At 42.0% G+C, this 25174-nt stretch overlaps 1 protein-coding gene across 1 annotated transcript in view; it reads left to right on the plus strand.

Moving 5' to 3' along the window:
- The window catches only part of meis1b (Meis homeobox 1 b), a 77522-nt gene that overhangs the window by 12729 nt on the left and 39619 nt on the right, over positions 1-25174 (plus strand). Inside the window, exons 7-8 of the mRNA XM_030747526.1 lie at positions 2164-2275; positions 23723-23868. Of these exons, the coding sequence (XP_030603386.1) occupies positions 2164-2275; positions 23723-23868 (258 nt within the window). The remainder of the gene's footprint in view (positions 1-2163; positions 2276-23722; positions 23869-25174) is intronic.

Raw genomic sequence — 25174 nt, forward strand, 5'->3', positions numbered from 1 at the left:
ACTTGCTGTGCGACATCCCTGGGGTACTGTGCTATTCTTTTTCACGGTGCTCTGAATAAACAAGTTCTGCTCATATTTTAAATGCTTCACTTTTGGAAAAATTGGCAAAAGCCAGAGTTAACTGTTTGCACGCTGAGCATGTGGTCTGGATTACCTCACTTCTGATGTTCTCTGGAGTTAACTTGGTCATGCACGGGTGTTTCATTTTTCAATGTTCTACGGTCAGCAAAAAAGAATTTGTAAGAGATAGAAAAAGGATCCTTTTGGTATTTTATCCCTGTTAAAATCAGTGTTTATCTAACCAATCGCCATCCTACTCATGGCTTTGTGCAGTAACTTTCCTCTTTATTGCAAAGCCTCAAAGCCTAATTTGGAAAACAACAATTATATCATCCATGTAAGCACTGGATCATAATTTCATAGCCCAGGAACATCAAAAGAGCTCTAACGGGCCCCAAATGTGTTGAATTTGCTGACTTTTCTTTTCTGTTCTGTTATTCTATTCCTTCTGTTTTTTGTTTTTTTTTTTTAAAAGCAAAACCTGCGCCATGAATTAGTGTCTGCTTTTTCATAATGCTAAACTCAACTCAAAACCCTCTCGTAGCAGCAGTGCCAATTGTAGTATCCCAATTGAAACCAGTTGTTCCCCAGCGTGCTCCTCTCTTCTCCTTCCTCGCTTCCTCCGTGTGGGTTTCTATCGCTCATTTCGTCGCAAAGCCCTAAAAGCGTGATGCAAACACCACATTGCCCCTTGATATCTCCTTCATTTGATTTCACAGAGCAAAGATAGGCTCACGCGGGCGGCAGAGGAGGCTCGATAAGTGTTTGTCTGGGTGTGTTTTGTTTGTTGCATTGTTTTTTTTTTGTGATGGCAAACTGTGTGATAACGCATTAGATTCCATTTCCTTCTATTCTGAAGTCTCTTTCTCTCCTGTCCTCAGCGCTAATGTTGCTTTTCAGAGGCACTCAGAGATAAGATGTAACATCTGGTTTAGTTTCAATAGTACGCAACGGCTTTGTATGGGGCAGGGCGAGATTTCTGTGTTTTCTTTACAGGGTGTATGCACAGTCTGTGTGTGTTTGTAAGCGTCAAACCTGTATATGTGTAGATGTTTCTATCTGACTCTTCTTTTTGCGCTGCGTACACCTTTGGACACTATTTAGTGTGTTTGTGTCTTCTGTTTTTACTCCTTTCTGGGCCATGAGCTCTCTACCATCCAGTGTGCACCTCACACTCATTTGGCCTGAGATACACACAAATAACTATATATAAATTAAAAAAAAACAAAAAAAAAAACAGGTCGCCTGAGTCGCTCTTGTCTAGTCAGTTGCTTGTGTTTTGATGACACAAACTAGCAAGAGGCAAATGAATTTCAGTCTGCTATCAGTCAGGTTTCTCTCTATATTTTTTTATGTTTTAGAGAAAAGAATGAGCTTCTATTTTTCTGCAATGCTTAGACTTTTTCACTTCTTTAAAATCAGCTTTAGTTTGGTTTGTCATGCAATATTTTTGTTTTATCTATTTTTTTTTTTTTTTTTGCTTGACTGTGGGAAAACGCTAGCTTATTTGATTATGCCTCAGTCTTGGCTCTGCTGCCTCAAATGAAGTTTAATTCAACATTAGTGGGACTGGTCATCCATTTTTCCTCTTTTCCTTTTGGACAAAACAGAGGAATTATACTTATGTAGCAATACTTTGAGTTATTTACCTCTCACTCCCTCCTTCACCGCTCTGCTCGGATGACATCACTCCCTGGCGCATGCTGCAGCCTATCTTAAGTTGTAGCTGTTTTGTATTTTCATCTGCTAGTGGTTTGAGCCAAATGGAGGCAGCCGCAGATTGCATGCCTCAGAAAGCTGGGAACTAATACAACATGTTCGCTTTCTATTTGTCTGAGCTTTTCTCTTTATCAAGCCCAAACAATCCTTATTCCATAAGAGTGTTGCAGGGCCTCACACACGCTGGATGACTGGGCTGAGAGTTGGCAGCAACTGAATTTGAGTTTGATTGGCTTTCTTGGTCGTAATGGACATTACATGTAGACCAAAGTCTTCGAAAGGACATAACAGAATTTGTTTAAAAATTGCAATCACACAAATCAGTGCAAGTTAAACATTAGATTAGCTGATTAACCTTTCGGTTTTCTCTCTGTCTTTTGTCAGACGTCCTGGAACAGAGATCATGACGACACGGCGTCCACGCGCTCAGGAGGCACGCCGGGACCATCCAGCGGGGGACACACATCACACAGTGGTGACAACAGCAGCGAACAGGGTAAGAGATCATGTGGCAGAGGACAGGGGCACCGTTTATATGTTGACCAAGATGCAGAGTATATTAGGTGGATTATATGACATCCATCAGAGAAAACTTTATGTGCCAGGATGAAATAAGAAAGGCTTATTCAGAGTACTTGGAGAGGGATTTACTTTTTGCAGCAGAACTCACAGCCGGGTCAGAGGTCATGGTCAAGTATGTGAAAGCTCTTCTGGGACCTGGTAGGGACTTTTCATTTTGCACAGGAACACATCAGCAGTGTACACACAGTGTGGTAGATGGTTTGTACCTGGGTGCAGCAACTTTTTTGTTTTGTTTTATGCTCCTCTTTAGGGAAATTCATGCACATTAAACTGTTCAGATCCTCAGCGAATATTGTAAAACACATTGCAGCTTGAACAGTTTGGGCCATTTCCCCCCCACATTAATGATTGGTCACATGGTAAAAGAACTGATTGCTGTGAAGCTTGAGACCCTTATTAGAGGCTGCTGACATGTATGACAGTCTATGCACTCAAGCCAGTTCTATACTGAAATGATCTGTAAGATTGCTGTATGTAAAATGTGCAATTTAATCATAATCTAATTGTGTTTTCCAATACATACACCCCTTTCACTGGACAACTCTGATGAGGCTTGATGTCTGCATGCAATCAGAGAATATGTGTGTATCTGTGAGTGTGTTAAAGAGGCAGAGGGAGAGGCAGGAGTGGGAAAGTGGTGGTGGTGGTGGGGTGATGTTTCAAACAAACTGTAGTCAAAAAAGCAACTTCATATATTATTGAAGGCAATGTCAAGGCAAGCAGTTTGCAGGGTTGCCAGTGCCAGGAGGCAGAGCCTGGGTGGGAGCAGAGAGCGCCGCCATGCCTTCCACTCCAACGAGCAGCCATTTATATAGTCAACACACACACTCACACACACACACACACACACACTCTCTCTCTCTCTCTCTGTCCCAGTCTCTCACTCTTGGTCTTGTTGTCTCTCTTGCTGTATTTCACACACATTTTCTCTCTACTATTTGCATTTGTTTCAGTCGTCAGTAATGCTCAGGACCGAGAGGTTAGACATGAGTTGAGATAAAATTGAAATAATGTGGAAGAGGAGACCGAACTGATAAAATAAGGATGAAATTACAGTGAAACAGGGAAAGACAAAGAGATATTGTGGAACTGTGTGTGCTCTCCTCTGCCTGTGATGAGTAATGGTCTGGGGCAACCAGGCAAGATCTGATTGGTTGCTCTAATGAGTGTGCTCTGTGCAGAGTTTGGGCTCCTGCTTCTGTGACCTTTGGCCTCTATTGACCAAACTGACACTTCATTTTTCACATCTTTCCAATTATAGACCCACTTCTTATGTCTGCCCACCTTCTCTGACTCTCTCTCATCACCCTCTATCTCTTCATATCTCTGTTTCCCTAACTCCTCTCCCTGGCTTTTGCAGATTTTGTTTATTAAAGTAATTACAGAGGGTAGTGTGTGTGTGTGTGTGTGTGTGTGTGTGTGTGTGTGTGTACATCAACAAACTGAATGAGGTGCTTTAATTTGCCCAAACCTTACAACATGGAAGCTAAACATCCTGCATGTATATGTGTTTGAGGGTATCTGAAGGACCTCAAACCATCATCCATTCATTTTCTTCCGCTTATCCTTTTCAGGGTCACAGGGGGGGGGGGGGGGGGGGGGGGGCTGGAGCCTATCCCAGCTGTCACAGGGTGAGAGGGAGGGTACACCCTGGATAGGTTTGCTACCGGGGTTAGATTAATTGGTGATTCTAAACTGGCCGTAGGTGTGAACGTGAGTGTGAATGGTTGTCTGGCCCCCGAACATGTTTGTTAATTTTGATTTATTTTATTTAACCTTCATTAAACCAGGTAAAAGGGATTCTTGAGAGCCAGGGTTCACAATAATACACACTAAGCACTATAAAACTGCTTCAAACATGGTGGAAAGGCTTTCTGAAAAAAGTGGAGGCTGTGAGAGCAGTTGATTATACTTTTAGTCCATTGGTCTTTGAAAAAAACAAAACTTCTTCCCTCAGACAGAAACTCTATAGCTTGTTCATGCAAGCTGTTATTATGCCACATAGTTATTTTTTTTAAATAAAGTGTCCTCTCATGGCTGTGTGAATAAGTGCATGTAAAATGTGCATTGATGTAGTCCCCTTAAGATCAGAGAGAGCTCTGCACAGCCCAGAGAGTTGAGCTTTCTAATGTGTTTAATTGCAGGTAAAATTTTAAACCATCTGCCGTAATTGTTTAGTTGTAGGTATGATAAGGTGTCCACATTCCTTTAGGCATGATGTGTATTTTCCTTAATTTGTATCTTTTAAATCCAAGTAGCATTATCTAGCCCTAATAGTGTCTTGCAAAAGCCTGCAACTACCCTGCTGTGTGTGCATGTGTGTGTGTCCACATAAATGCAGCAATGACAAATTGCGCACACACAGACATGCAGTGTTGAGCATCAGGACGCAGTGACAACAGTAAATACTGGAGGACATCTTGGACCAGTTTCAGGTTTATATGGGTTAAGAGCTATCACTGCCACGTCACATTGGCTCTGGCAAATTCTGTGTCAGTCACTTGGTAATCCCAGTAAGCTGGTTATTTATCTGTTTGGCACTTTACTCACTCTCTCTCTCCCAAACAGCTTCACCCTCTCCTCCCTCTCTCGCACTCTTTCATCTCAACATCCTCCCTCTCTTCTCCGGTTTTCCCTTGTCTCCCACCTACTCTCCTGTCTCTCTTTCATTTTACTGTCAGTTTCTCTCGCTCTCTCCTTGTGTATCCTTGTGCTTTTCTCTCTCTCCTCCCCCTTTTTTCTTCCTTGCCTCCCACTCGTTCTAAAACACCACCTTTGTTTATCCTTCTTCTTTCCCGTTCTCTCACCTCTTTGTTCCCTTTGCGCTCTAATTCTTCCCCATCATCCCCTCTTACATTTTTCACAGCTCTGTTTTCCCACTGTGTTGTACATTTTGCCGTGTTTTTTGCTTATCTCTTTTTCTGTTGCTATTTCTTTCTCACTATTAATTACTCTTTTGCAAATTTATATTGTCATTTATTTCCTGTCAGTCCCATTTCTCAATTTTGACTTTATTTATACTGCATTTCTTTAACCTTTTTTCCTATTTCCTTTTCTCTTTGATCACTTTGTGTTTCTCTGTTATTTCTGATCCCTTTCCCCTGCCTTTTTCTCCCTTCTACCTTTCACAGATTGCTTTCTCACTGACCTTTCTCTCTCATGTCTCTTTCCTCCCCGCTGCCTGTAGAGCTGCACAGCTAATGGCCATCTTTCTCCTCTTTACTCATTCCCTACCTTTTTGTTTCATCTATCCTTCACCTCACCTTCTCTACTCCAGTTCCTCCAAGTGCATCAATCCATGTCCTCACACTTTCTATACCTCCTCTAGCACTCAATCTTTGTATAATTCCTCGTCTCACGTCTTCTTATCATCTACTCCACATTCATCTCTTCTTAATCCTCTACCTATAGCAGGGCAAAAGAGCGATGCTGTATGGTTGAGGGTCTTTAACTAGTGAACTCTGTCTTTTTTTTTTTCTTTCTTCTGAGGCTATTCCTGTGACAAACACATGCTTCACTCATCCCTCTTTTCTTAAGGGTTCACTGGCCACTGGAATAAAAATTTCTCTCTACCCAGAAGTGTACTCACATTCCCAGATCCAGCAGTGTAGGAATCATGAGGAGGTATTATGCATTATGTAAAGTTTGTGCTCACCATGTGAATCTTGTTAAACTCATTTGTTGGCAGAATATTTTTCCCAACACAAATTAAATGATAATGATATAATGTACTTTTAATAATGAGGTAGTTAATAATAACTCTTAAATCAGCAGATGTTTGGCAGTTCTTTCAGTGCCACAGTGACAATGTGAAAAAAACAACCCTTTTTTATTTTTGCGTGTGGTGACAATGCTCACATGCTGCGTTCTTAGTTATGGTGTTTATGCTTTGACCACAATGCCAATGGTATTTTTTAGCACTAAATTCCATTGGCAGTTAAAAAAAAAATGGAAGGAGGATCACATTTGTTTCACATATGTCATTAAAATCAGTCCTGGGTGTCTCCTTTCTCCCTAAAGAGCAGACAAAGAAGAAAGCCTCTTATTTTTCTCCTCCCTTTCTCTGCGATGTCTTTGTAAACATCCAGCAAGCATCGACAAGTAGAGTCGGAGAGCGACCCTGTAGTTAATTAGTCCCGCTCTATTAGCCCAGCTGTTTGCTCGCTAGTTCCTACCAACAGGCTCCTTTGTTTAATACCCAGAAGCCCTCTGGAGAAGATTTTCTGCAGCCTTGGATCTTGCTTTTCTGTAAAAAGTATAATGCTCGAAGGGCAGAGGAAAATCTAGCAGATCATATATGCTTGCAATGGAAGGGTGTCCCTCATGGACATGAGTGGGCCTTCTCTTTTTCTCCCAGTATAAAATACTCCTCTTTGCCTGTGTGAATTTGTGAGGACACCCCTTGGCTTCTCTGAGGGCCTGGCGTGCAAAGGAAACAGAATAACATTCAGGCACTGAATTGGGCAGCTGCAGCGATGTGGTATGTGAGTTCAGGAGAGGAGCGGAGCCGAGTGTTTGCTCTGTTTTTGAAAGCTACAGGGTTTCCTTCTCTGCTTGTCAGAAACATCCAGGGAGTGAGGCGATGACTGGTGATATTAGATATGTATCACCAATTACCCAGACCGTTTGTAAAGCGCACAGTGTGCTGCGCCAAGACAAATAGCTCCCTGTAAGGCTATGTGTTAGTGTCTGCATGCATTTCTAGTGTCTGAGTAGGTCTGAGATTTCTGCATGTTGTGTGATATCAAGTTCTTTTTTTAATGGCTTGTATATTTGGAATAATTGAATTTATGCTCCTATTTTTCTGTGCAGCTAACATAACCTCTGCAAAACTAAGTCTAAAATGCATTCATAGACCAATAAACTAGTTCACCTATTTTGCATACTTATCTTTAAACTAAACTTCTCCAGTCTTTACTTTGAAATTTCTGTATGCTTATTGTACTTTAGGATTAGAGAGAAATCATCTTTATGAAGATGGAAAAAAAGGAAAGTCTGCCAAGTATTACTTAAATGAAACCGGAGAGGTAACATGATGACTGAGGTGCCGTTTACACGAGACCGTTTTCATTTTGAAACGGTGTCGTTTTGATGCGTTTCGGCCTTGCGTTTACACGACAACGGTGTCGTTTTGATGCGTTTCGCCCTTCTGTTTACACGACAACAGAGTGAAAACGATGTGTTTCAGAAACGGGGTCCAGAGTGGAGCGTTTCAGAAACGCACCGGCTTGCGTTTTCGTGTAAACACTTGAAACCGGGGTGATTTGAAAACGCTCGACTCGCACATGCGCACTATGGTTGCGACGGCCAGTTTTTCGCGCACGCGCAAACTGATAAACAGTACTCGCGGATTCACGAGTGCTTCTTATGCTTTTCCTGTGTTTTTACCGTTTTGTAATTCAGCGTTGTGTGCAGCAGCGATCCAACCTCATCATCTGTCCACACAAAACCTCTCACATTGGCCGTTTTGTAAGTAATGAACAATTTGCCGCACTACCTACTGTGTCACTCCCCGCATGCGCGTCTTGCGTAAACAAACTGCAAAGAGAAAACCAACGCCAACTTGTGGCCTGGCATGGGAACTACATCGTTTTCATCGTTTCACATGTCCTCGTGTAAACGCGGATCGTTTCTGAAATGCCATCGTGTAAACGAAAGGCTGAAACGCATCAAAACGACACCGTTTCCAGTGAAAACGGCTTCGTGTAAACGGCACCTGAAAGAAGGCAACATTTGCCCATGTTGCTAGTTGCCAGTCCGAGCTGGGATGAGCATGGTGAAGGATGTGGCATTTTGCCTTCCACTTCTTGAGGATGTGGCTCTAAAAACATTTGAATAGTCAACCTTCCTGGTTTGATATGTACTGTATTTGAATATCACACCCTGGCATTCATTGTTAATCACTGTATATAACTTCCACTCGCTGTGAATTCCCATAAATCATGTGGAATATTCCTGATGTTGCGATCCATTTATTTACCCATTTATTCACCCTCCAACCTCAGTGCCCTCCAACAAGGTCAGGCCACACAGGAGCTGTTGCTTTCAGTCATCTCATTGGGCAGTTTTCAGTGCCAGGGTGGGCAAACAGGGACATAGACAGAGGTGCCAGGCAATCAGCAGCCAGCTCTCCTCGTCCAATCATTCAGCTTCACGTGGCCCCTTCAAAGTCACCGATTAATTGGTCCGATTGTCCAGCAGACTGGAAGAGAGAACTGTGTGTGTCTGTGTGAAATATTCCCCTCCCTGACTTTCTTTTCTCTTCCAGTAGCTCCTAAATGCTTTTTTTTCCTTTTCAAATTTCTGTTGCAATAATATGCTAATTACTCAGGGAATTAGAAGCACTTTAATAAATAAGTACTGGAAAGCAATAACACAGGCACACAGTGAAAACTTTGATAAAGAATCAATGCTTTTATTCATCTATGCAAAATTATAAATTATTTCTGACCAAGTATTAGACCTTCTAGGCAGACCTTAAGAAAAAAAAGCAGTATTTCATCTTGTGTATGCATATATTGTCTAGACATTGTCTAGACGTTATCGAGGAAGATCCTAGGTCCGGTAATTGTCTTACTGGTGTCCAGCTTTACCGGTAATCTGTTTAAATGTGAGGCTCTGTGGGTAGATAAAAGGTTTGTGGTTCCCTTGATTAGACTGCAGTCCGTATTACTGGAGGTGTGTAAGTACAGTAGTTGGCAGACACAAACAAGATTCTGTCTTTGATTTCTTCAGAGCGTGAACACAGGGGAAAAAAAAGAAGATGAAAGTAGAAGAAAAAGACAGCGAGAAACAGAAACGGAGCAAAACGAGATAGTAAGATGAGGAGGAAGGGGAAAACTCTCAAGGTGAATGCTGGGAAGGTATCTTGATGCTTTGTTGTATGAATAAGAGAGGCAGAGCAGTTACCCCTGATTTGGGTGTTAAGTGATGCTGAGTGTTGTTTGGGAGTCTATTGAGGAACTTATGACACTGCTAGCAAATAAAACCTTCTGACAGATCAGAGGTGAAGAAGTTCTGACCGTTCACGTTCATGTGTCAAACACAGTTTAATATCTACAGGTCACATGAGCAAAACATTTCTGTTCACATGCTGGTTAATAAAATTATTGTATGAAAGACTTATATAAATGGTAATTGCATCTCAGAACACCTTAGGGAAACATCCTTCAACAACTGAGCGTTGCTGGTAGCAGTGTTTATTCAGTCTAAACTGGATTACTGCTTCATAAACATTATCTGTGGTTACCTGGGAAAAGAGTTGCTTGGCCTTTTGGTGTTCAATCACGACCTCCCTCTCTGATTCACAGAGATCTTTACAACCTCGCTCTATCTCAGTGGCTGACACGTCGGGCAACATGTTATGACTCGCCTTGCAGAAAATGATAGCCCTTGATGACTTTTTATTGCCTCATAGGCAATAAGAAAACTCAGAGTGGCCTGAGTTTGCCCCCCCTCAAAAAGAGGAAATTGTATCAGGTTCCCACAGTGAGAGGCCAGTTTGCTTTTAGGATTAAGGCTGATGTCACACAGCCGCTGAGTTTGTGAGGAAGCGAGGGTCTGAGATATAGGTAAACAAAGTCATCTCCTCCCCTCTGCATCATTTCACATGTGAAATGATCATCTGCTTTGTCAGTCAGCTTCACTATCTTTGTTTTATTGGTGTGGGTGTCTCATGAGTAATAAAGCAATAGTTATAAAGCCTTTTGATAAGGTGGGAGTTTTGCGCTGTGTGTTGCTGAGTGTGGGTTTCACATTTGTACACATTGTGTATTTCTTTCTGTCACCGCTTCTGTCTATTTTAAAGGAGACTTGAATATTTCCTCCTTTCTCTGTTTCTTTAAGTCTTCCTTTGCATTCATTCATTCTGCATCGCTGTCTGTTGGTTACATATGACCGTGTTTGCATGACCAAAGAAATGCAAAAACAATATGCCTTGTGTGCACAATTTACATGGAATACATATTCATACCTGACATGCGTTCACACCATCTAGCTTCTCTCTCCCTTTCCTCCCTGCCTGTTATATGCCTTAACTCAGACTTTGTGCCAGTTCAGGATTTGTTCTGTCTTTAAAATGACATGAGACAAAAAAAAAACACTATTTTCATTTATTCCTTTTATTTATTTTAAAGTTGCCTGTATTGCATTTTATCTCTATTTCACACACAAACACACTTCAGATCATGTAGTTTTGCTGCTGTTTCAAGAAAGAAAAGGGTTCTACTTCATTTGTTCCACTGAGGGAGTGCAAGCGGGAGGGAAATGTATCTTTAGCTCCCATGTTATAATTGTGGCACACTAATGATGTAGACACATTCTCACTGTCTGTTTACAGGAAACGCTCTTCTTTAATTTGTGACTGGCGTGAATGCCAAATGCTTATATCTAATTACTGGTATTTGCTAAAAGATACTATTTACTCACCCCTCTTTGCCTTGTATGTATCTCTTGTGTGTCAAAGTGAGGAGATTATGATATGAAAAGTTAAATATATAAGTGGTAGAGTGTGGAACATTTTTCTGTGTGTAGGAAATTAAATTCATGTCAAGAGATATACTTTTTCACACATGCTGTAGTATTTAAACTTAGGACATTTTCAGTCAGCACCTGCAAATCCAAGATTTTGTTTGAAAAGTGTCGATTGAGAACTCCTTTTGGGTTTGTTTTTTTACAAAGCACCATAATTTGCTCAATTGTAGTATAACTGTGCCTTAAAATAAGATGCCACTTTTGTCAAATTGCTGTCTTTCTGTCTCTCTCTTTCTCTCTCTCTCTCTCTCTCTCTATGTCCTTTCATGTTTGATTTGCAAATGTAAACAAGTTGAAATGTGATAATGCACCTGTCATGCAAATGAAGGGGGGGGTTAAAGCATTCTCATTCATGTGTGTTTGTGCATGTGTACAGGAAACCTGTCAATCAAAATGGTGACAAATTTGAAATTTCTCTCCATTTTGCATTGCTTATGTTTTCAGTTCAGTTCAAAATAGCATTAAATCACACAGAGACCCACATCCACAGCAGATACGGGCCCAAACACACACAAACAAGCTCTCACGAACAGGAGCATGCCTCAGTTCTTAATCGTGGTTCACAGAGAGTCTGACGGTAAAAATCACAGCAACTCATCGCTTATGTGTCACAACACATTATATCTGGCCCAGAAAACGACCTTAAACTCTCTCTGCTTCTGTCTTTGCATTCCTCTCGCTGCTGAGTCTTTCTCCCTCCTCTTCCTACTCCTCCCACACCACCTCTTCACTTGGAAAAAGAGCTGAGCTCAGGGCCCAGGAGACCTCTGATCAGATAGATGTGAACTTTTCAGGGAAAACCCTGATAGCAGACTGGAAGACTACAGAATTTAGTCACCTCTGCCAGTGGATGCCAGGAGTGAATGACCAACTGAGTTTTGTTTTTTACGAGCCTTTATGTGGGCAGAGTTAAAGGTAACACTTCCTTAATTTTAGATATGAAGGAGACACAGTTTGGGCATTCACTTATGCAGCATTTTAGCAAGGGAGAGAAGCAGTGGGTGGGGGGCAAAAAGGTTATTATTTAGCCCCTTGGCAGAGAAATGGGCAACTCGCACATGAACAGAGCACATTTATTTAAGCTTTTGATAAAGAGATTACCCCCATCATCCTTTGCTCTTAAGCTAGCCAAGGGGGTCCATGTTCAGGAACTCCTGGCTTTCCTCACACAGGCTTATAGGGAGTCTTGCTCAAGCAACATTTATGATAATAATGCAAGTCATATTGGTGTGTTTAGTATGATTTAGTCTTTGAATTTGGAGTCATTAGTCAGAATGGTGTTGAGAGCTAAAAGAGGGAGGTGAAAAAGAGGCAGAAAGGGCTACAGGAGGTTGGCTAGAGGGAGGGAAAAGAAGGCAGAGGATGCGAAGTATTTGTGCCAAGTGAGCAATTTTTTTTTTTCCTTTATTATTAGCCCCATCACAGTGGTTAGAGTCCAGCTTAAAGCTACAAACAGCGAAGTGCTAATTTTAGCTTCCAAAGAGGATAAAGATAAATAGCTTGCTGCCAGTATGCCATATGTTCCCCTGCTGAATATATTGTCAGGAATATTTTCACCCCACACCCACCATTACCCTAACACACATTTATAAACAAACACACATGCATATTTGATGTTTCAGCATTTATGAAATTTGGAGATGGCTTTATTTCAAAAATCACACTAACATAGATTAGTCATTTTAATTGCAGTTGATCTCTTTGTAAGAATAGAAAAAGATGGCAAACTGTGATGTTCATGAGTGAAACTTATTTTGGCCTCGATCAGCAGTCTTTTTTTTTTTTTCCCATTACCATAGCTTCCTGCTGCAACGTAACATTTGGCCTCCACTGTAATCTTCTGCAACTTGGCTTATATACTCACTTGCAAATATGAGGCCTGTGGAAGAATAAAAATGAGTCTCTTTCCATCAACACACATGCATATGTTCACATGTAAATGCAACTCTCCATTATTCTCTCGCTCTCTGCCTCAAATTGAAATAATTCAATTTATGGACACAGTTCCAGACCTCCCTGGCTAAGACCATTATGCATGAAGCCCCCCTTTTCTAACAAAAGAAGGGGAGAATTTACCAGCCGGCTCTCCAAACAACACCCACACAAAGCCAATTTCATGCCAGGGAAACACCAGTGAAGCGCCATTTGTGGTCACAACCTGCATCCCTGTGGAGTTTCTTTATTATTAGATATAGGTCGATGCTACTTTAATTTCTGTTGAGGCTCATTTTATACCCCTCATATGATACAGGCAACTCTCATTGCTTCTATCAAGCCTGTATCCACACAGGCATTCATTAATTTGAAAGTGGAAGGGTGAATACAATCAGATATTGTACAGTCACTGATTTGATTCCTGCAACAAACTGTGTCTTTTTGCAACAGTATTTCCTGTAGTAGTTATGCTGAACACCTACAGCTCAAATCATTTGTTCAACTTTTGGAAATAATTGTGTTTAAGAGCATAAAGGTGTGAAATACCATGGCTGAGGTGGCATGCTGTGAGCCCAGGTAACTGGAAGTATAGAATGAGTCAGCTAGGCCAAAGCTTGACCCAAGGCTGACCTAGACCAAACATGCTCCCCCCAGGGACCCCCTCCCCTTGGTCCTTTTGACATGTATACCTGCTATAGGGATTTGAGTGAGAGATAAAGACCTCAGCATGCTTTTCTAAGAGTTTAGAGACAGAGAGAGGAAAGAGAAGGCTAGATAACAAATACCTGTAGAGCAGCGGGGTGGGCTGAAGGGAAACTTGGGTGTTTACTTAGTGTGTTTGCAAAGCAACACAAAGCATCCCACTTGTGGTACACACACTTGCGAACACATACATTTAGAGGTAACCCAATCGTCCTTTCTCACTCCAAGCTGCTGAAACTCAAAGAGATGAGCAGGAGCTGGGGCAAAGATTCTCAGTAGTGATAACCTTTAGAGTAAAGGCCTGAATGGTGGTGTTAAACACACACAAACTGCCGATACATTGTACACATTAGCTCCCATGGGCTCTCCCAGGTCTTTGTTCCTCTGAGATTCTCTTAAGCTGCAAAGGGGTCATACTTTTACAGGAAGTCACCCCCAGAGAGAGCTGCCTCTTTCAGGAAGTGACTTGGTGGGACTGTGCGGGGAGAGAGCGCCAACATCCACGGGGGGCGTATCACTCCTGTCCACATGGGCCCATGCTCCACAGGAAATAGGCTGCTATAAACCCACTCACTTCCTCTTCCTCTGTCCCTGTCCCAAAAGTGTTATCAGGGTTGTGTATGGGTTGACTGATAGGACTACAAATCCCCCACAACACCACATCCTTTGCCTATCAAGGGCATGACAAGAAGTAGGAAGTGGGGATGTAGCATTCCTTTATAGAGAGAATCTATAAGGTGTATTTAGCACTTCAGCTTGTATAGTTTAGGATTTTTTTTATGTAGGAGTGTTTAAGAGGGCATCATATAATTAAAAAAAATGCCACACACTCAGTCTCTCCTACTCCTTGTACCCTGTTTACTCATAAAAATAAGCTGAAATCCTAAAATGTAAATACAAAAACTCATCAAATGTATTTAAATGGAGTAGGCTGCAGCTCAGATAATGACTTATCCTGTTTTCCTAACCACCCCTTCAGTAACCTGAGCTTTTGGGCGCAGAGCATATTATACTCCCTCATAATACTGAAACGGTCTGTTATTCCAAAAAAAAAAAAAAAAAAAACCAACCATGGAAGCTAATGCGCTATTATTAGCACTTACCACCGCAGGGTTAGCGTGCCTGTATTATCTAACTACATGCAGTTTGGCTGGTGCTGATAGGTTAGCATGAGTGGGAAAATCCATGTGTATTAAAAGCGTTTATCACAGGCTGTGTCATTCAGATAGTTACCATGTGGAAAATGCAGACGCAAAGTGCTAAACACGGAAGTCTGACTAAATAAACTGAGACGCTTCAGTTTGGTTAGTAGAACTATACCCTGATCATAAAGACGTGATTAAAGACACAACAGGCTGGTTGTTGGTGCTGAAATGATACATTTCCAAACTGGTGGTTTCTTGAGGTTGGTTGAAGTTAAACAAGTTAGCCCTGCTGTGAGATATAATTTCACAAAATTTATCTTTTTTTTTTTTTTTTTTTTATAAAATATATTCTGAAAGGATGTATTTTCTGTGAATTCACGTTGGCTAAAAATTGCACCTTGATGCTACAGTTTAGTAGAAGGCTCTTCAAAGAAAGATGTATTTACTGTCAGTTTGAGTTTATTGAAAGTATATTTTGATGGTTTAATAGCAGACTTCAATGGGTATAGGTTTTCTCGTGCTGAATACGTGTATATATATTTACTGAGTGTGAGTCCACAACAAAGTCCAATGGGATGTTTTTCCTTGAGATTAGCTAAAGGTTCCCTCTCTTTGTCCCACATATACATTGAAGGACTTTGGAACACCCTTCAGCACATCAGCTGACTTTTGGAAAGGACTGCCGTGCCATTGTGCTGTTAAGTGCTCTTAGCTTTTGTTATAGTCCTTGTCCTCTCTACAATCCCTTCCCCCCCCCTTCCCCTCCTCTCTCATAGTCCATTTGACTCCCCTTCCTCCCACCCCCACTCTAGCTGTTCACTGTGAGCTGAGTTTGACTGAAGCTCGGTGAGTCGAAGGTGTCAAAAGCCACGTGAGAGGCAGTGAAACAATTGAAAGTGAGAGTTAAGAGTGAGAAAGAAGCAAAAGAGACAAAATTTTAGGAATGTTACCCTTTTGTGTGTTTGTGTGTGGGTTTTTGAGGACTTCCATTCCCTGAGTTGAATGTGGAGCCCCCTTACAAGTGCCCCCATTTGAACTGAGTCTGGCCTTCTATCTTCAGGTTAGAGAGAAAGAAAAAAGAGAGAACTTCAGCACAAAGGCAAGAGGAGAAAAATCAATAGTTACACAGCAAAAGTGCTCAACATGAAAGGGTGAATTCATTGCCCTGCACTTTCATTTTAGCTTGTACCGTATGTCTCTTTCTCACTCATTCTTTCTTTCTCGACTGATCTGGAAGTGGGAATAAAAAGCAGCCGGCGTGTGCATATACGTGTGTTCCTGTGCGTGGAGGCATACTGCAGTTTAATGTCGTGTCGGTGCCCTGTGCTTTAGGCAGTTTTCAGCGTGTCGGGCAGCCTGTGGTGATGACCCTTTACGGGAAAATGGCACAGAGAGAGCAGTCACATTTACACTGACATTTTTGCCATCACCTATGGCTATGTCAACAGGCTTGATCCCTCCTCCTCCCCCATAGCCAACAGTGGATGGGTCTCAGCCATAACACACTGAAGCACGAGAACACTTTCGCAGAGAGTATGACCATTAAGAAAGGTCTAATATTCGGTATGTTAGAGAAGGTTTATCATTTAGGCTCTGAAATGTCATAAAACTGTGAGAAATGCCCAGCACGGTTTCCCAGAGCCTAATTTGAAATTTATTCAATTTAGGTTTTTTTTGTCAGTGTTCAAAAATGATCAACTTCAGCACTAAAAACCTTTTTACTCCCGTATGTCTAACTTTACATTTTCAGTTTCATCAGTACACATGGTAATATGAAACCCACGAAAAAACCAGCATGAATGGAAACTTACATTCAGCATGAATACTAATAATGCACCACTCCACTAAAAAGCCACATGAATCTCATAGACTTGAGGTTTAAACACTTTTAATTAACTGATAACTATGATAACGGCTCTGTGCTGTTTTTTCTTGTTGATGTTTGTTAAACACACTCCCTGTGTCTGACTTCCTGATCTCCTCCTCATCAGATCACCACAACTGAAGTAATTGCCTCGAACTTGGCTCGGATTCTCACAACAATAAGTCTCTAGTGTGTTTTAATTGCAAATAACCCTTGTAAATGAATCACCAGTTACTGTCATTATTGAATCTGTCAGTGCTGATCCACAAAACTGTCATCATTCAAAGTAACTGGCTTTGTTATTGCAAAGCACTCATTATTTACTGTAATTACTACAATGGAAATGTCTTTAATTGCAGGAAGTAATTACTTAGCTCCCCGTGTTTGTTTACCTGGCAAGCCTGATTTTTTTTTTTTTTATATATATATATATATCTAATCTGGAATAATGACAACTTTCTCTATCTGCCTAATCTGTGTAGTCATTATATTGTAGCTGGTGAATATTCTGTAAAGATTAATATATGCTTTAGAGTGCTATGATCCAAATTCAATGACAGGAGTTTAAAGCAAAGATCCAAAAACAGTAGTCTCTCTGGCAAAGCAGGAAGGGAAGTCTAGACTAGCCATATTGTTTTGTCGACAGCGCATGTCATTATCCACAGAATAGTCATGGGGATTTCTCTCCATCTCTCCTCCTCGGGAATAAAAGGGAGGCGAAGCAGCATTGGTCACAGAGAGTGTTTTGTATTGAAGTGTGTGTGTGTGTGTGTGTGTGTGTGTGTGTGTGTGTGTGTGTGTGGTGTGTGTGTGTGTGTGTGTGTGTGTGTGTGTGTGTGTGTGTGTGTGTGTTGGTTTAGAATACTTTAGTGGTCATTATTGGAAAGATGCCTCATGGTAGATCATAGGAAATGGGCGCATGTGAGTATGTCCAAGTGTGTGTGCGGTAAAGGGAGAGATGCTTTTGAAAATGTGCCCCTAATTGCGTCGCAAGGAATTCCTGCATGCTCAGAATATTTGGAGGTGGGAGGGGCCCTCCAGAGCCATGCAAAGGGAACCCCCCACTGCCTGCAAGTCCCCTTGTGCTCCCCCGTCCTCAAGTCTAGAGCTTATGAATGGCCTGAATACAATAAATGCCACTTTTTTTTTCTTTTTCTCCCTCCCTCTTCCAAGCCCTTCTTTACCCCTCGGAGGATTTCTGGGAATGTAACGTATGTGTATTTGTGTGAGAGCGTGTGTATCTATGTGAGTGTTAGAGAGAAAAGGAGTGAGGGCACTTTTGTGAATGTACATCAAGAGTGTGTGCACTTTGTGTGTGTGTGTGTGTGTCATGTTTGAAGTTTGTGTGTATATGCATGAATTTCTCATCTGCCAATATGTGTGTATCCCCATGTGGAACAGGATAGCAGGTCCCTGAGGCCTGGGCCTTGCCTGGCCAGCCAACCCAGGGTCATGTGAGCTTTCTGGGGTGTGAAACTCTAGGACTGGCCTATGAGAGATCAGCTCCAGTTCACTCAGCAAAATACACACTCTCCTGCAACTAATAGCCCTTAGACTAAATGCAGTGTCATAAACTCAAAACCTGTCTCCACTCCTTTTCTCCTCAGTCCATCCACAGCCTATAAAACCCAGCAAAACCATCACACAGTATCCTCCAAAATTGTTTCGCCATCTGTGAATCATTCCTCACACAGGATCCCACTCATGACATCTGGCACAAAGCTAATATTCATAACCCTTACTTCTCATCTCAGCGGTGCTTCAACGAAGAAAAAAATAAATTATTAGAAAGCTAAATGTCATAATTATCTTGCATTGCGCTAGAAGCAATGTGTCTGACAAGATTGCTGTTCGCAAATGAATGACTGTTGAGTCTGTGGCTGTTAATTTGCCAGGCAGCAGAAAAGTGGCTGACACCTCAGAATGGCACGTGTGCCCATGCACAGGGGGCAGCTAGTACCAGTGTCTGTCTTATGCTGAGATATGGTTCATAATCAGATCATAACAGATTAGCCTAGATACTGGTTGATAATGTCACGGTATGCCTTGAGACAGATGTAGAGGAGGGATAAAGACATGAGAGAGGGAGGTAAAGAAATGGAGAAGTGTAAGCTTAATTTCTACTCTCGAGTTGAAGAGGTACATCTTTGATTTAGATAGACAAGTACAAACATACAGTGAAGTACAAATAACAATCCCTCACTCCCTACATCCCCAGTACTGTGCAGATCTCCACCATCCAAACTCCACAGTCCAGCAGACAGAGAGAAAGAGGAAGGGTAACGAAGTAGGAAGGGAGGGAATGCAGTAATGAAACACAGAGTGGCAGAAAGGCTTAAATGAAAACCATCGAAGCTGAATGAGAACAGACTTTAAGTCTGTTTAGCTACTGCTAACAAAGCTAGTGGAAATGCACGAAGAAAGCTAACCTAATTTTTACGTCATTATCTGTTTGCTTGCTCTGTGTACGTGTGTGTGCGGTTGATTGTGTGCAAGTGTGTATTTGTGTATACAGCATGTGAGGGGACTGATAAAATATTCCTTCCCTCGGTTGGCCCCGGGGCATTTCAACTGCCCCTGGCTCCTTCCAGTCAGTGGCCTGCTCCTAATTGCCACGCACACACACACAGACACACACAGACAGACAGACAGACACACACACACACACACACACACAAGGAAACACACATGCATAAAGAAAGGCAACGATAGACACACACACATACAGACGAATGCACATCCATGCATGCATACATTGTTAACACACAAACATGCACCCCCCATTGTCCTGCATTGATTCACCCTCCTCCATCTTCCCAGAATCTCCCCTCCACCAACAGTTGCAAAGACGTTGTCATGGCCGATCAGTGGGCCCTGAGTTGTGCCTGTGGGAAGACTGGAGCTTGCTAGCTTAGCATCCCCGTGCTGTATGCATGCAGCTCAGGGTTAGAGCCTGCTGATGCTCTTAATAAGGCTGGTAGCCTGTGTATGTAGAGTGACTGATTTGTTCATTGGTAGACTGGTTAACTAGTTGCATGGCTGGAATTCTAAATGACTGACACACTGAGAAAGCGCCTGACTAGCAGGGCTGCTTTATGACTGACTCTTATACTTGCTTGCTGGATTTATAGACTGGCTAGCTGACTAGATAGTTTAGTGACTGAGAAGCAATAACAACCAGGCTGACCAACTAAAAAGCTTATTGGATATGTGACTGACTGTGATGTCACTGTGGTCACTTTTATACTGATGGAGATAAATTTGAAATCAGCACTTACACAGATCATGTTTTCTGCCCATTCGAGCATACCAGTGATCCATATTAACACCACAAAAGACTACAGAAATGTTTGCATTTGGTCTATTGAGTATGCCCAAGATGCATGAGTCATCTACTTTGAGGGTGACATGCACCACTGTGTAACCACATGTCATAACAACAGACCCATGTTTTTGTTAGCCACATCTTGACATGTATCAGGATATGGCAATGCAATCCCATATTTCCCAGCAAGAAAAACCAAAGTTTTATAGTATTCACTCCCCACATTTTTACATCTCTTCACATTACTTTTTCTGTCTGTGTGGTACATTCAGCATGGGCTACAAACATTAAATGATACAGTGTGCTCTGCTGATGTGTGTTTTAAGGTAACACAAATTTCGATCTTCTCTTTACAATGAAATGCCCAAGATCTACATAGTACGGTATCAGATTTGTCCATTTTGGGAGACCTTTTTTGAAAATTTCTGTTTTCAGTATTAAAAATGTCAGGCCCAAAAAAAGGGAAAAAAAAACAAAACAGATCTGCATTACAGAAGCTGACAGTTCTGTGTCTTTTTTTTTTTTATTATTCCTTCCAGCTGATTAACTCCAGTGTGCCACAGCATCTTTTCCCTTTCTTACCAATTATTTTCTCCCTCTTTATTGTTCCCGTCAGTGGCTTGAGTTTGGGCTTCCACTTTTTCATTCTCTCTTTTCCACCCTCACTCAGTTTCCCCCAGCACTCCCTCCTTGTCTTTTCTTATGGCTCTTCACTAGCTCTCCCTCACTGTCTCCCCCTGTTTTACCCTCTCTCTCCAACGGGCTCTGGTAACACAGTTGACATTTCCCCAACATGGCTGCCAGACACAGCTTCAGCACCTTTCCTGCTTCACCCTTCCTTTCCCCACCCCCCACCCCCCCCTTTTTTTTTCTCTTCCCACCTCTCACTCTTTCCTCACTTGCTGGGGTTAAAGAAAAGCAGAAATTAGCCCCAGACCATGTAGAGGTGATTGGTATCAAATTGCACTGAAAATGGAAATGCCAATAAAATTGACGGCCTTTCTCCGACTCTTTCTTTTCCCCCTTCTAGGTAAAAGTAAATGTGTATAGGTCAGACTTAGAGGTATAAGCAAAGGAAGATGGGGGGTTGGGGGGATACTAGGAAGTGTTAAGGTTTGGCTTAGGGTTATTGGTGACATGAAATTGCAGCAAGGAAACAAACACACAGAATCTTGCAGTTTTTTGTGAGCATGTACTCTTCTAGTATTTTTCTACTTTCTTTCCTCCCCTTTTACATATTCCCTTGTTTTCCCTTCTCTCTATGCTTCTCATGATTTTCACCTCTTCCCCAAGATACCCTGCACACCAACTCCCACTTCCTCACCTGCATACATACTCACTCGCTCACTCCCTCAACTCTGAGCTGGTACTCTGGCCGCTTGCTTCTGTTTTCCCAACTCGCATGGGACAAGCCCCTAGGTTTGTTATTGTAGGCTTTGCTGAACATGAGCCGGTCTTTACAACGGATTGAAAGCATTTGCTTCCAATGAAAATCTGGTCTTAGATTACAGGGCCACGGCTCGGCTCACCCCTCTTTTCCACCAGGCGGAGAGATGTAGACAGAAGGGTGGGTGTATTTTAGCCCTGAAACAGTAGGAAGAAAAAAAACTCACTTGTTAAGCTCAGGCTGCATTTGTCCCGGGCTAATGATGTAACCAAAGCCCACAATCGTAAGTTTTTTTTTTTTTTTTTTTTAAAAAGGCTGGAGATGAAGAGAAACTGAGTTTGATAGCGCTGAAGTGGTTACTCAGTTAATCAATTAATGGATTGACTATAAGTGATTAATTAGGTAAAGGTTAACTAGTTCTGGTCAGATGTGGATTTGTTGTGTGTTTTGTTTTACATCATTGTAAATTGAATACATTTGGCTTTTGGACTGTGGAAACAGAAATGTAACATTATCTTAAGCCCTGGATCGCTCATCAGCATTTTTACTGGTACTGTCATTTTTGCTGATTTAGATCCTTTGCTGTCCATCAAATTATCCAGTGACTTACAGTAAACTGGCAAAATTCACATGCTTACTTTGAAGTAGCTCAACCTGCCACATGATTGTTTCCTAAAAGCAATTCTTTGCCTTTTGGTGATGTGATGAAGTACAATTCAACCACCTGCTTTACCTGCATTGCAGTGGCAGGTGTTTGCATCACTGTTGGGCCATCTATAATAAGCTGCCTCTTGTGTTATTCCTTCTCCAGCCTCGATAGTGTCCCCTCCACTTTCACGTGAGGTTCATTAAAAAGCCTTCAATATGTGTGCATATGTATCTCCTTCTGCCAGAACAGTCAGAGAGCAAGAGAGAGAGAGAGAGAGTGAGAGTTAGCTGAGTGTTATTTCGTATGGATCGTTGAGAGTCTCTCTCTCCTAATGGTGTATATAATTCAGGTGCCCTCCAGGCATGCTTTCAGGAATTCTTTTGCCTGAGGTAATGGGGAGCAAAGGCCTGGGTTTTAGGCCCTTGATTATTCCATTGATGTGGCAGGCTGGAAAAAAGTCATCTCCAACCGGATTAGCGCCAACATCCCTATTAATTATCGATGAATCGGGGCTTAGGGTTTAGCTAGGTGCTGGATGTCGCCCTCTGCAAGTTAGTGGAACACAGGCCCGCTTCATTGCAGTTATCTATCCCTGCCACAGTGAATAGACCTAGAAGCTTTAGAAGTGCTTTGTGTGTAATCAATAAATAACTGGATCCAATTCTGTGCACTGCTCCAGTGTTATTTTTTTCTTCATCTTTACTTCCCCTCACTTCCAGTCGAGAGAGGCAGTACAGGACAAAAGTAAGTTATTTGCCTCTGAAACGTTTAGCAGCGGAGGTGCCACTTGTTTACCTCACCTCACGTTTCTTTTATGATTATCATCTTCATTGAGGGTGGCTCATATTTTTGAATAATGATAATAACAATTAGGCTTTTCACAGCCACAGATGGGAAGAGGCCCTTTCTCTCCACTGGAGCTGTATAGAAAACGTACCATAATTGGGTGGTTTTGAATATGTGCTCTGTGTGTGTGTGTGTGTGTGTGTGTGTGTGTGTGTGTGTGTGTGTGTGTGTGTGTGTGTGTGTGAGTGAGTATGGGCTCATGTTGTTGAGCCTGAATGCAGAGAAAAGGCCCATGGAGCGCCTTCCTTTCTCTCTTTCTCTCAGTGCTCAAATACTCTGAGCTGTCTCAGTGTTCCCCTTAGGTGAGGTTAACTGGCCTTAATAGAGTCTTATCGAAGCCCTACAGGTTGCTGTAAGCAGCCATGACGCCATTGTTATGAAAAGCAGTTAGCTTTGTTAGCTCTGTATGTGCCTCTGACTTTCTTTTTTCCACCTATTTTCCTTTTATTTTCTGCCTTCCCCCTCCTTGCAACCTTGCCTTTTGTAGTGCCGTGTTACTCTTTCCACCTCAGGTAAAATGGCAGAATGCGCTGGGGCAACGCTTCAATAACTATTTTCCCCTCAGGATAATAAAGACTAAATCTCTCTGTCATTTTCAATTCTGCGTGGGCTTGGATGGGAGAGTGGGGAAATGCGACCTTACAAGTCCTTTGTGCTCCCCTTCTCCCTCTCTTTCTCCCATGAAGATGCGAGCGCTTGCTCTGTTTTCAAGTGACGAGGGGGGGAGAAAAATGAAAGGGAGGGTTATTTATAAATGTATTAAAAATGAATGCATTTATGAGGTGCTGTTTTCCAGCCATTCTCTTCTTGCCATTGTTGTGCCTCTATATCCACCCTTCTGTGCATACAAAGCCCTCCAGAATTCCTTCGAAATCGTATTTATTCCCTTTGAACACAGAGGCGCAGCAAATGCAGGAAGTAAACAAACTGTGTGCCTGATCTCCACCGTCTCTTCCTGTTTCTTGTCATGTGACAGGTGATGGTTTGGACAACAGTGTGGCTTCACCGAGCACAGGGGATGACGATGACCCGGATAAAGAAAAGAAACACAACAAGAAGAGAGGGATTTTCCCTAAGGTGGCCACCAACATCATGAGAGCATGGCTCTTCCAGCACCTAACAGTGAGTTCAGCAAAATGCCATTCGTTCCCTCTGTTTCATATCACGAGTGCACACTGAACTTCATTTCACAGCTACGGGTTGTCTGTACTGTTAGACTAACACATAGCCACACAGACGTTTTCTGTCTTTCTGTACTGCTCAAAAGAACACACTGAGCCAGTCACACACACCACCAGAGCCCCTCTTTTCTCCATAGAGTATCCTTGTTCATACGGTGCACACTTCAAAGACAGAGGCCTGTGTAATCTGCTGGCGATCTCTGCAGCCTGTGTTCTTGCTCCTCATCTGCTGAAACTGAATAAGGTTGAAGCCAAGGAGAGATGCCCCTGGCCATAACTGCAGATACGTAGATGAACCTTATTAAAAACAAATCTGTCATTATTTAACAGATGCCTGGGATGCTGCAAAGGCCTGTGGTTTGGCTCCATTTTTCCTCAATTATAGCAGAGAATACAAATGCCGTTAATACCATCTGACGGCATCACAAATTGTTTGTGGGGAAGAAGTGTGGGGGGAATAATGTATTTGGACACTGCAGGATACCAATGTGACTGTTAGGATGGAACCAACAGTGAATTGAACGCTCCCTTAGTAAACGCAATTTTGATTCCTTTCAGGTCGAATCTGTTTGCTGACTTATTGAAGGGAAGAGATTGATCTTTAACCTGTTTCCATGTCTCCTTCAAATGCAGCACACCGCAGTTTACATGGTCTCTCATAAGATCAGAGGAAACTCTTCAGTATTATTTTACTCCATAAAAGCGTCACTTATGCCCTGCTCGGGCTTACTGGTAAAGCTTTCTGACTCAGAGTGATGACAGTCTCCTTAGTCCCTATTAGAGCATGTGAGAAAGTTACCTGTGGTAGTTTGTGTGGTAATCCCTGCCAAGGATGAGACACTGTCAGTGAAGTCAGTGCCTGTCAGTTTTGAATAGTCACTTGATATGTTTTCAGTACACAAATGGTTAATAAATTTGTCCCAACTTTGGTTCGAGACCTCACCTCCTGCATCTGTTTTTGTATTGATTCAGATCCTTTATGAACTGAGCACAATGTGGCCACTTAGGGTGAATATTAGGCTAGATCTACACCATAAGGCTAACCTTTTAAAAAAAAAAATATTAGAGATCAAGTTTTTAAAAAATGCATTAAGTAAAACTGCTTTCAGTTCATGTCTTTAATCATATTTTTTCATTACAATTTGAGCACACAGCTAAGCTAAGGAAAAATGTTTTAAAGCTACTTCACCACACCTTGCATCACATATATTCTGCCTATGTCAGGGGTTTGAGAGAACTTGATACAC

The sequence above is a fragment of the Archocentrus centrarchus genome, chromosome 15 (assembly GCF_007364275.1).
Source record: "Archocentrus centrarchus isolate MPI-CPG fArcCen1 chromosome 15, fArcCen1, whole genome shotgun sequence".
NCBI lineage: Eukaryota > Metazoa > Chordata > Actinopteri > Cichliformes > Cichlidae > Archocentrus > Archocentrus centrarchus.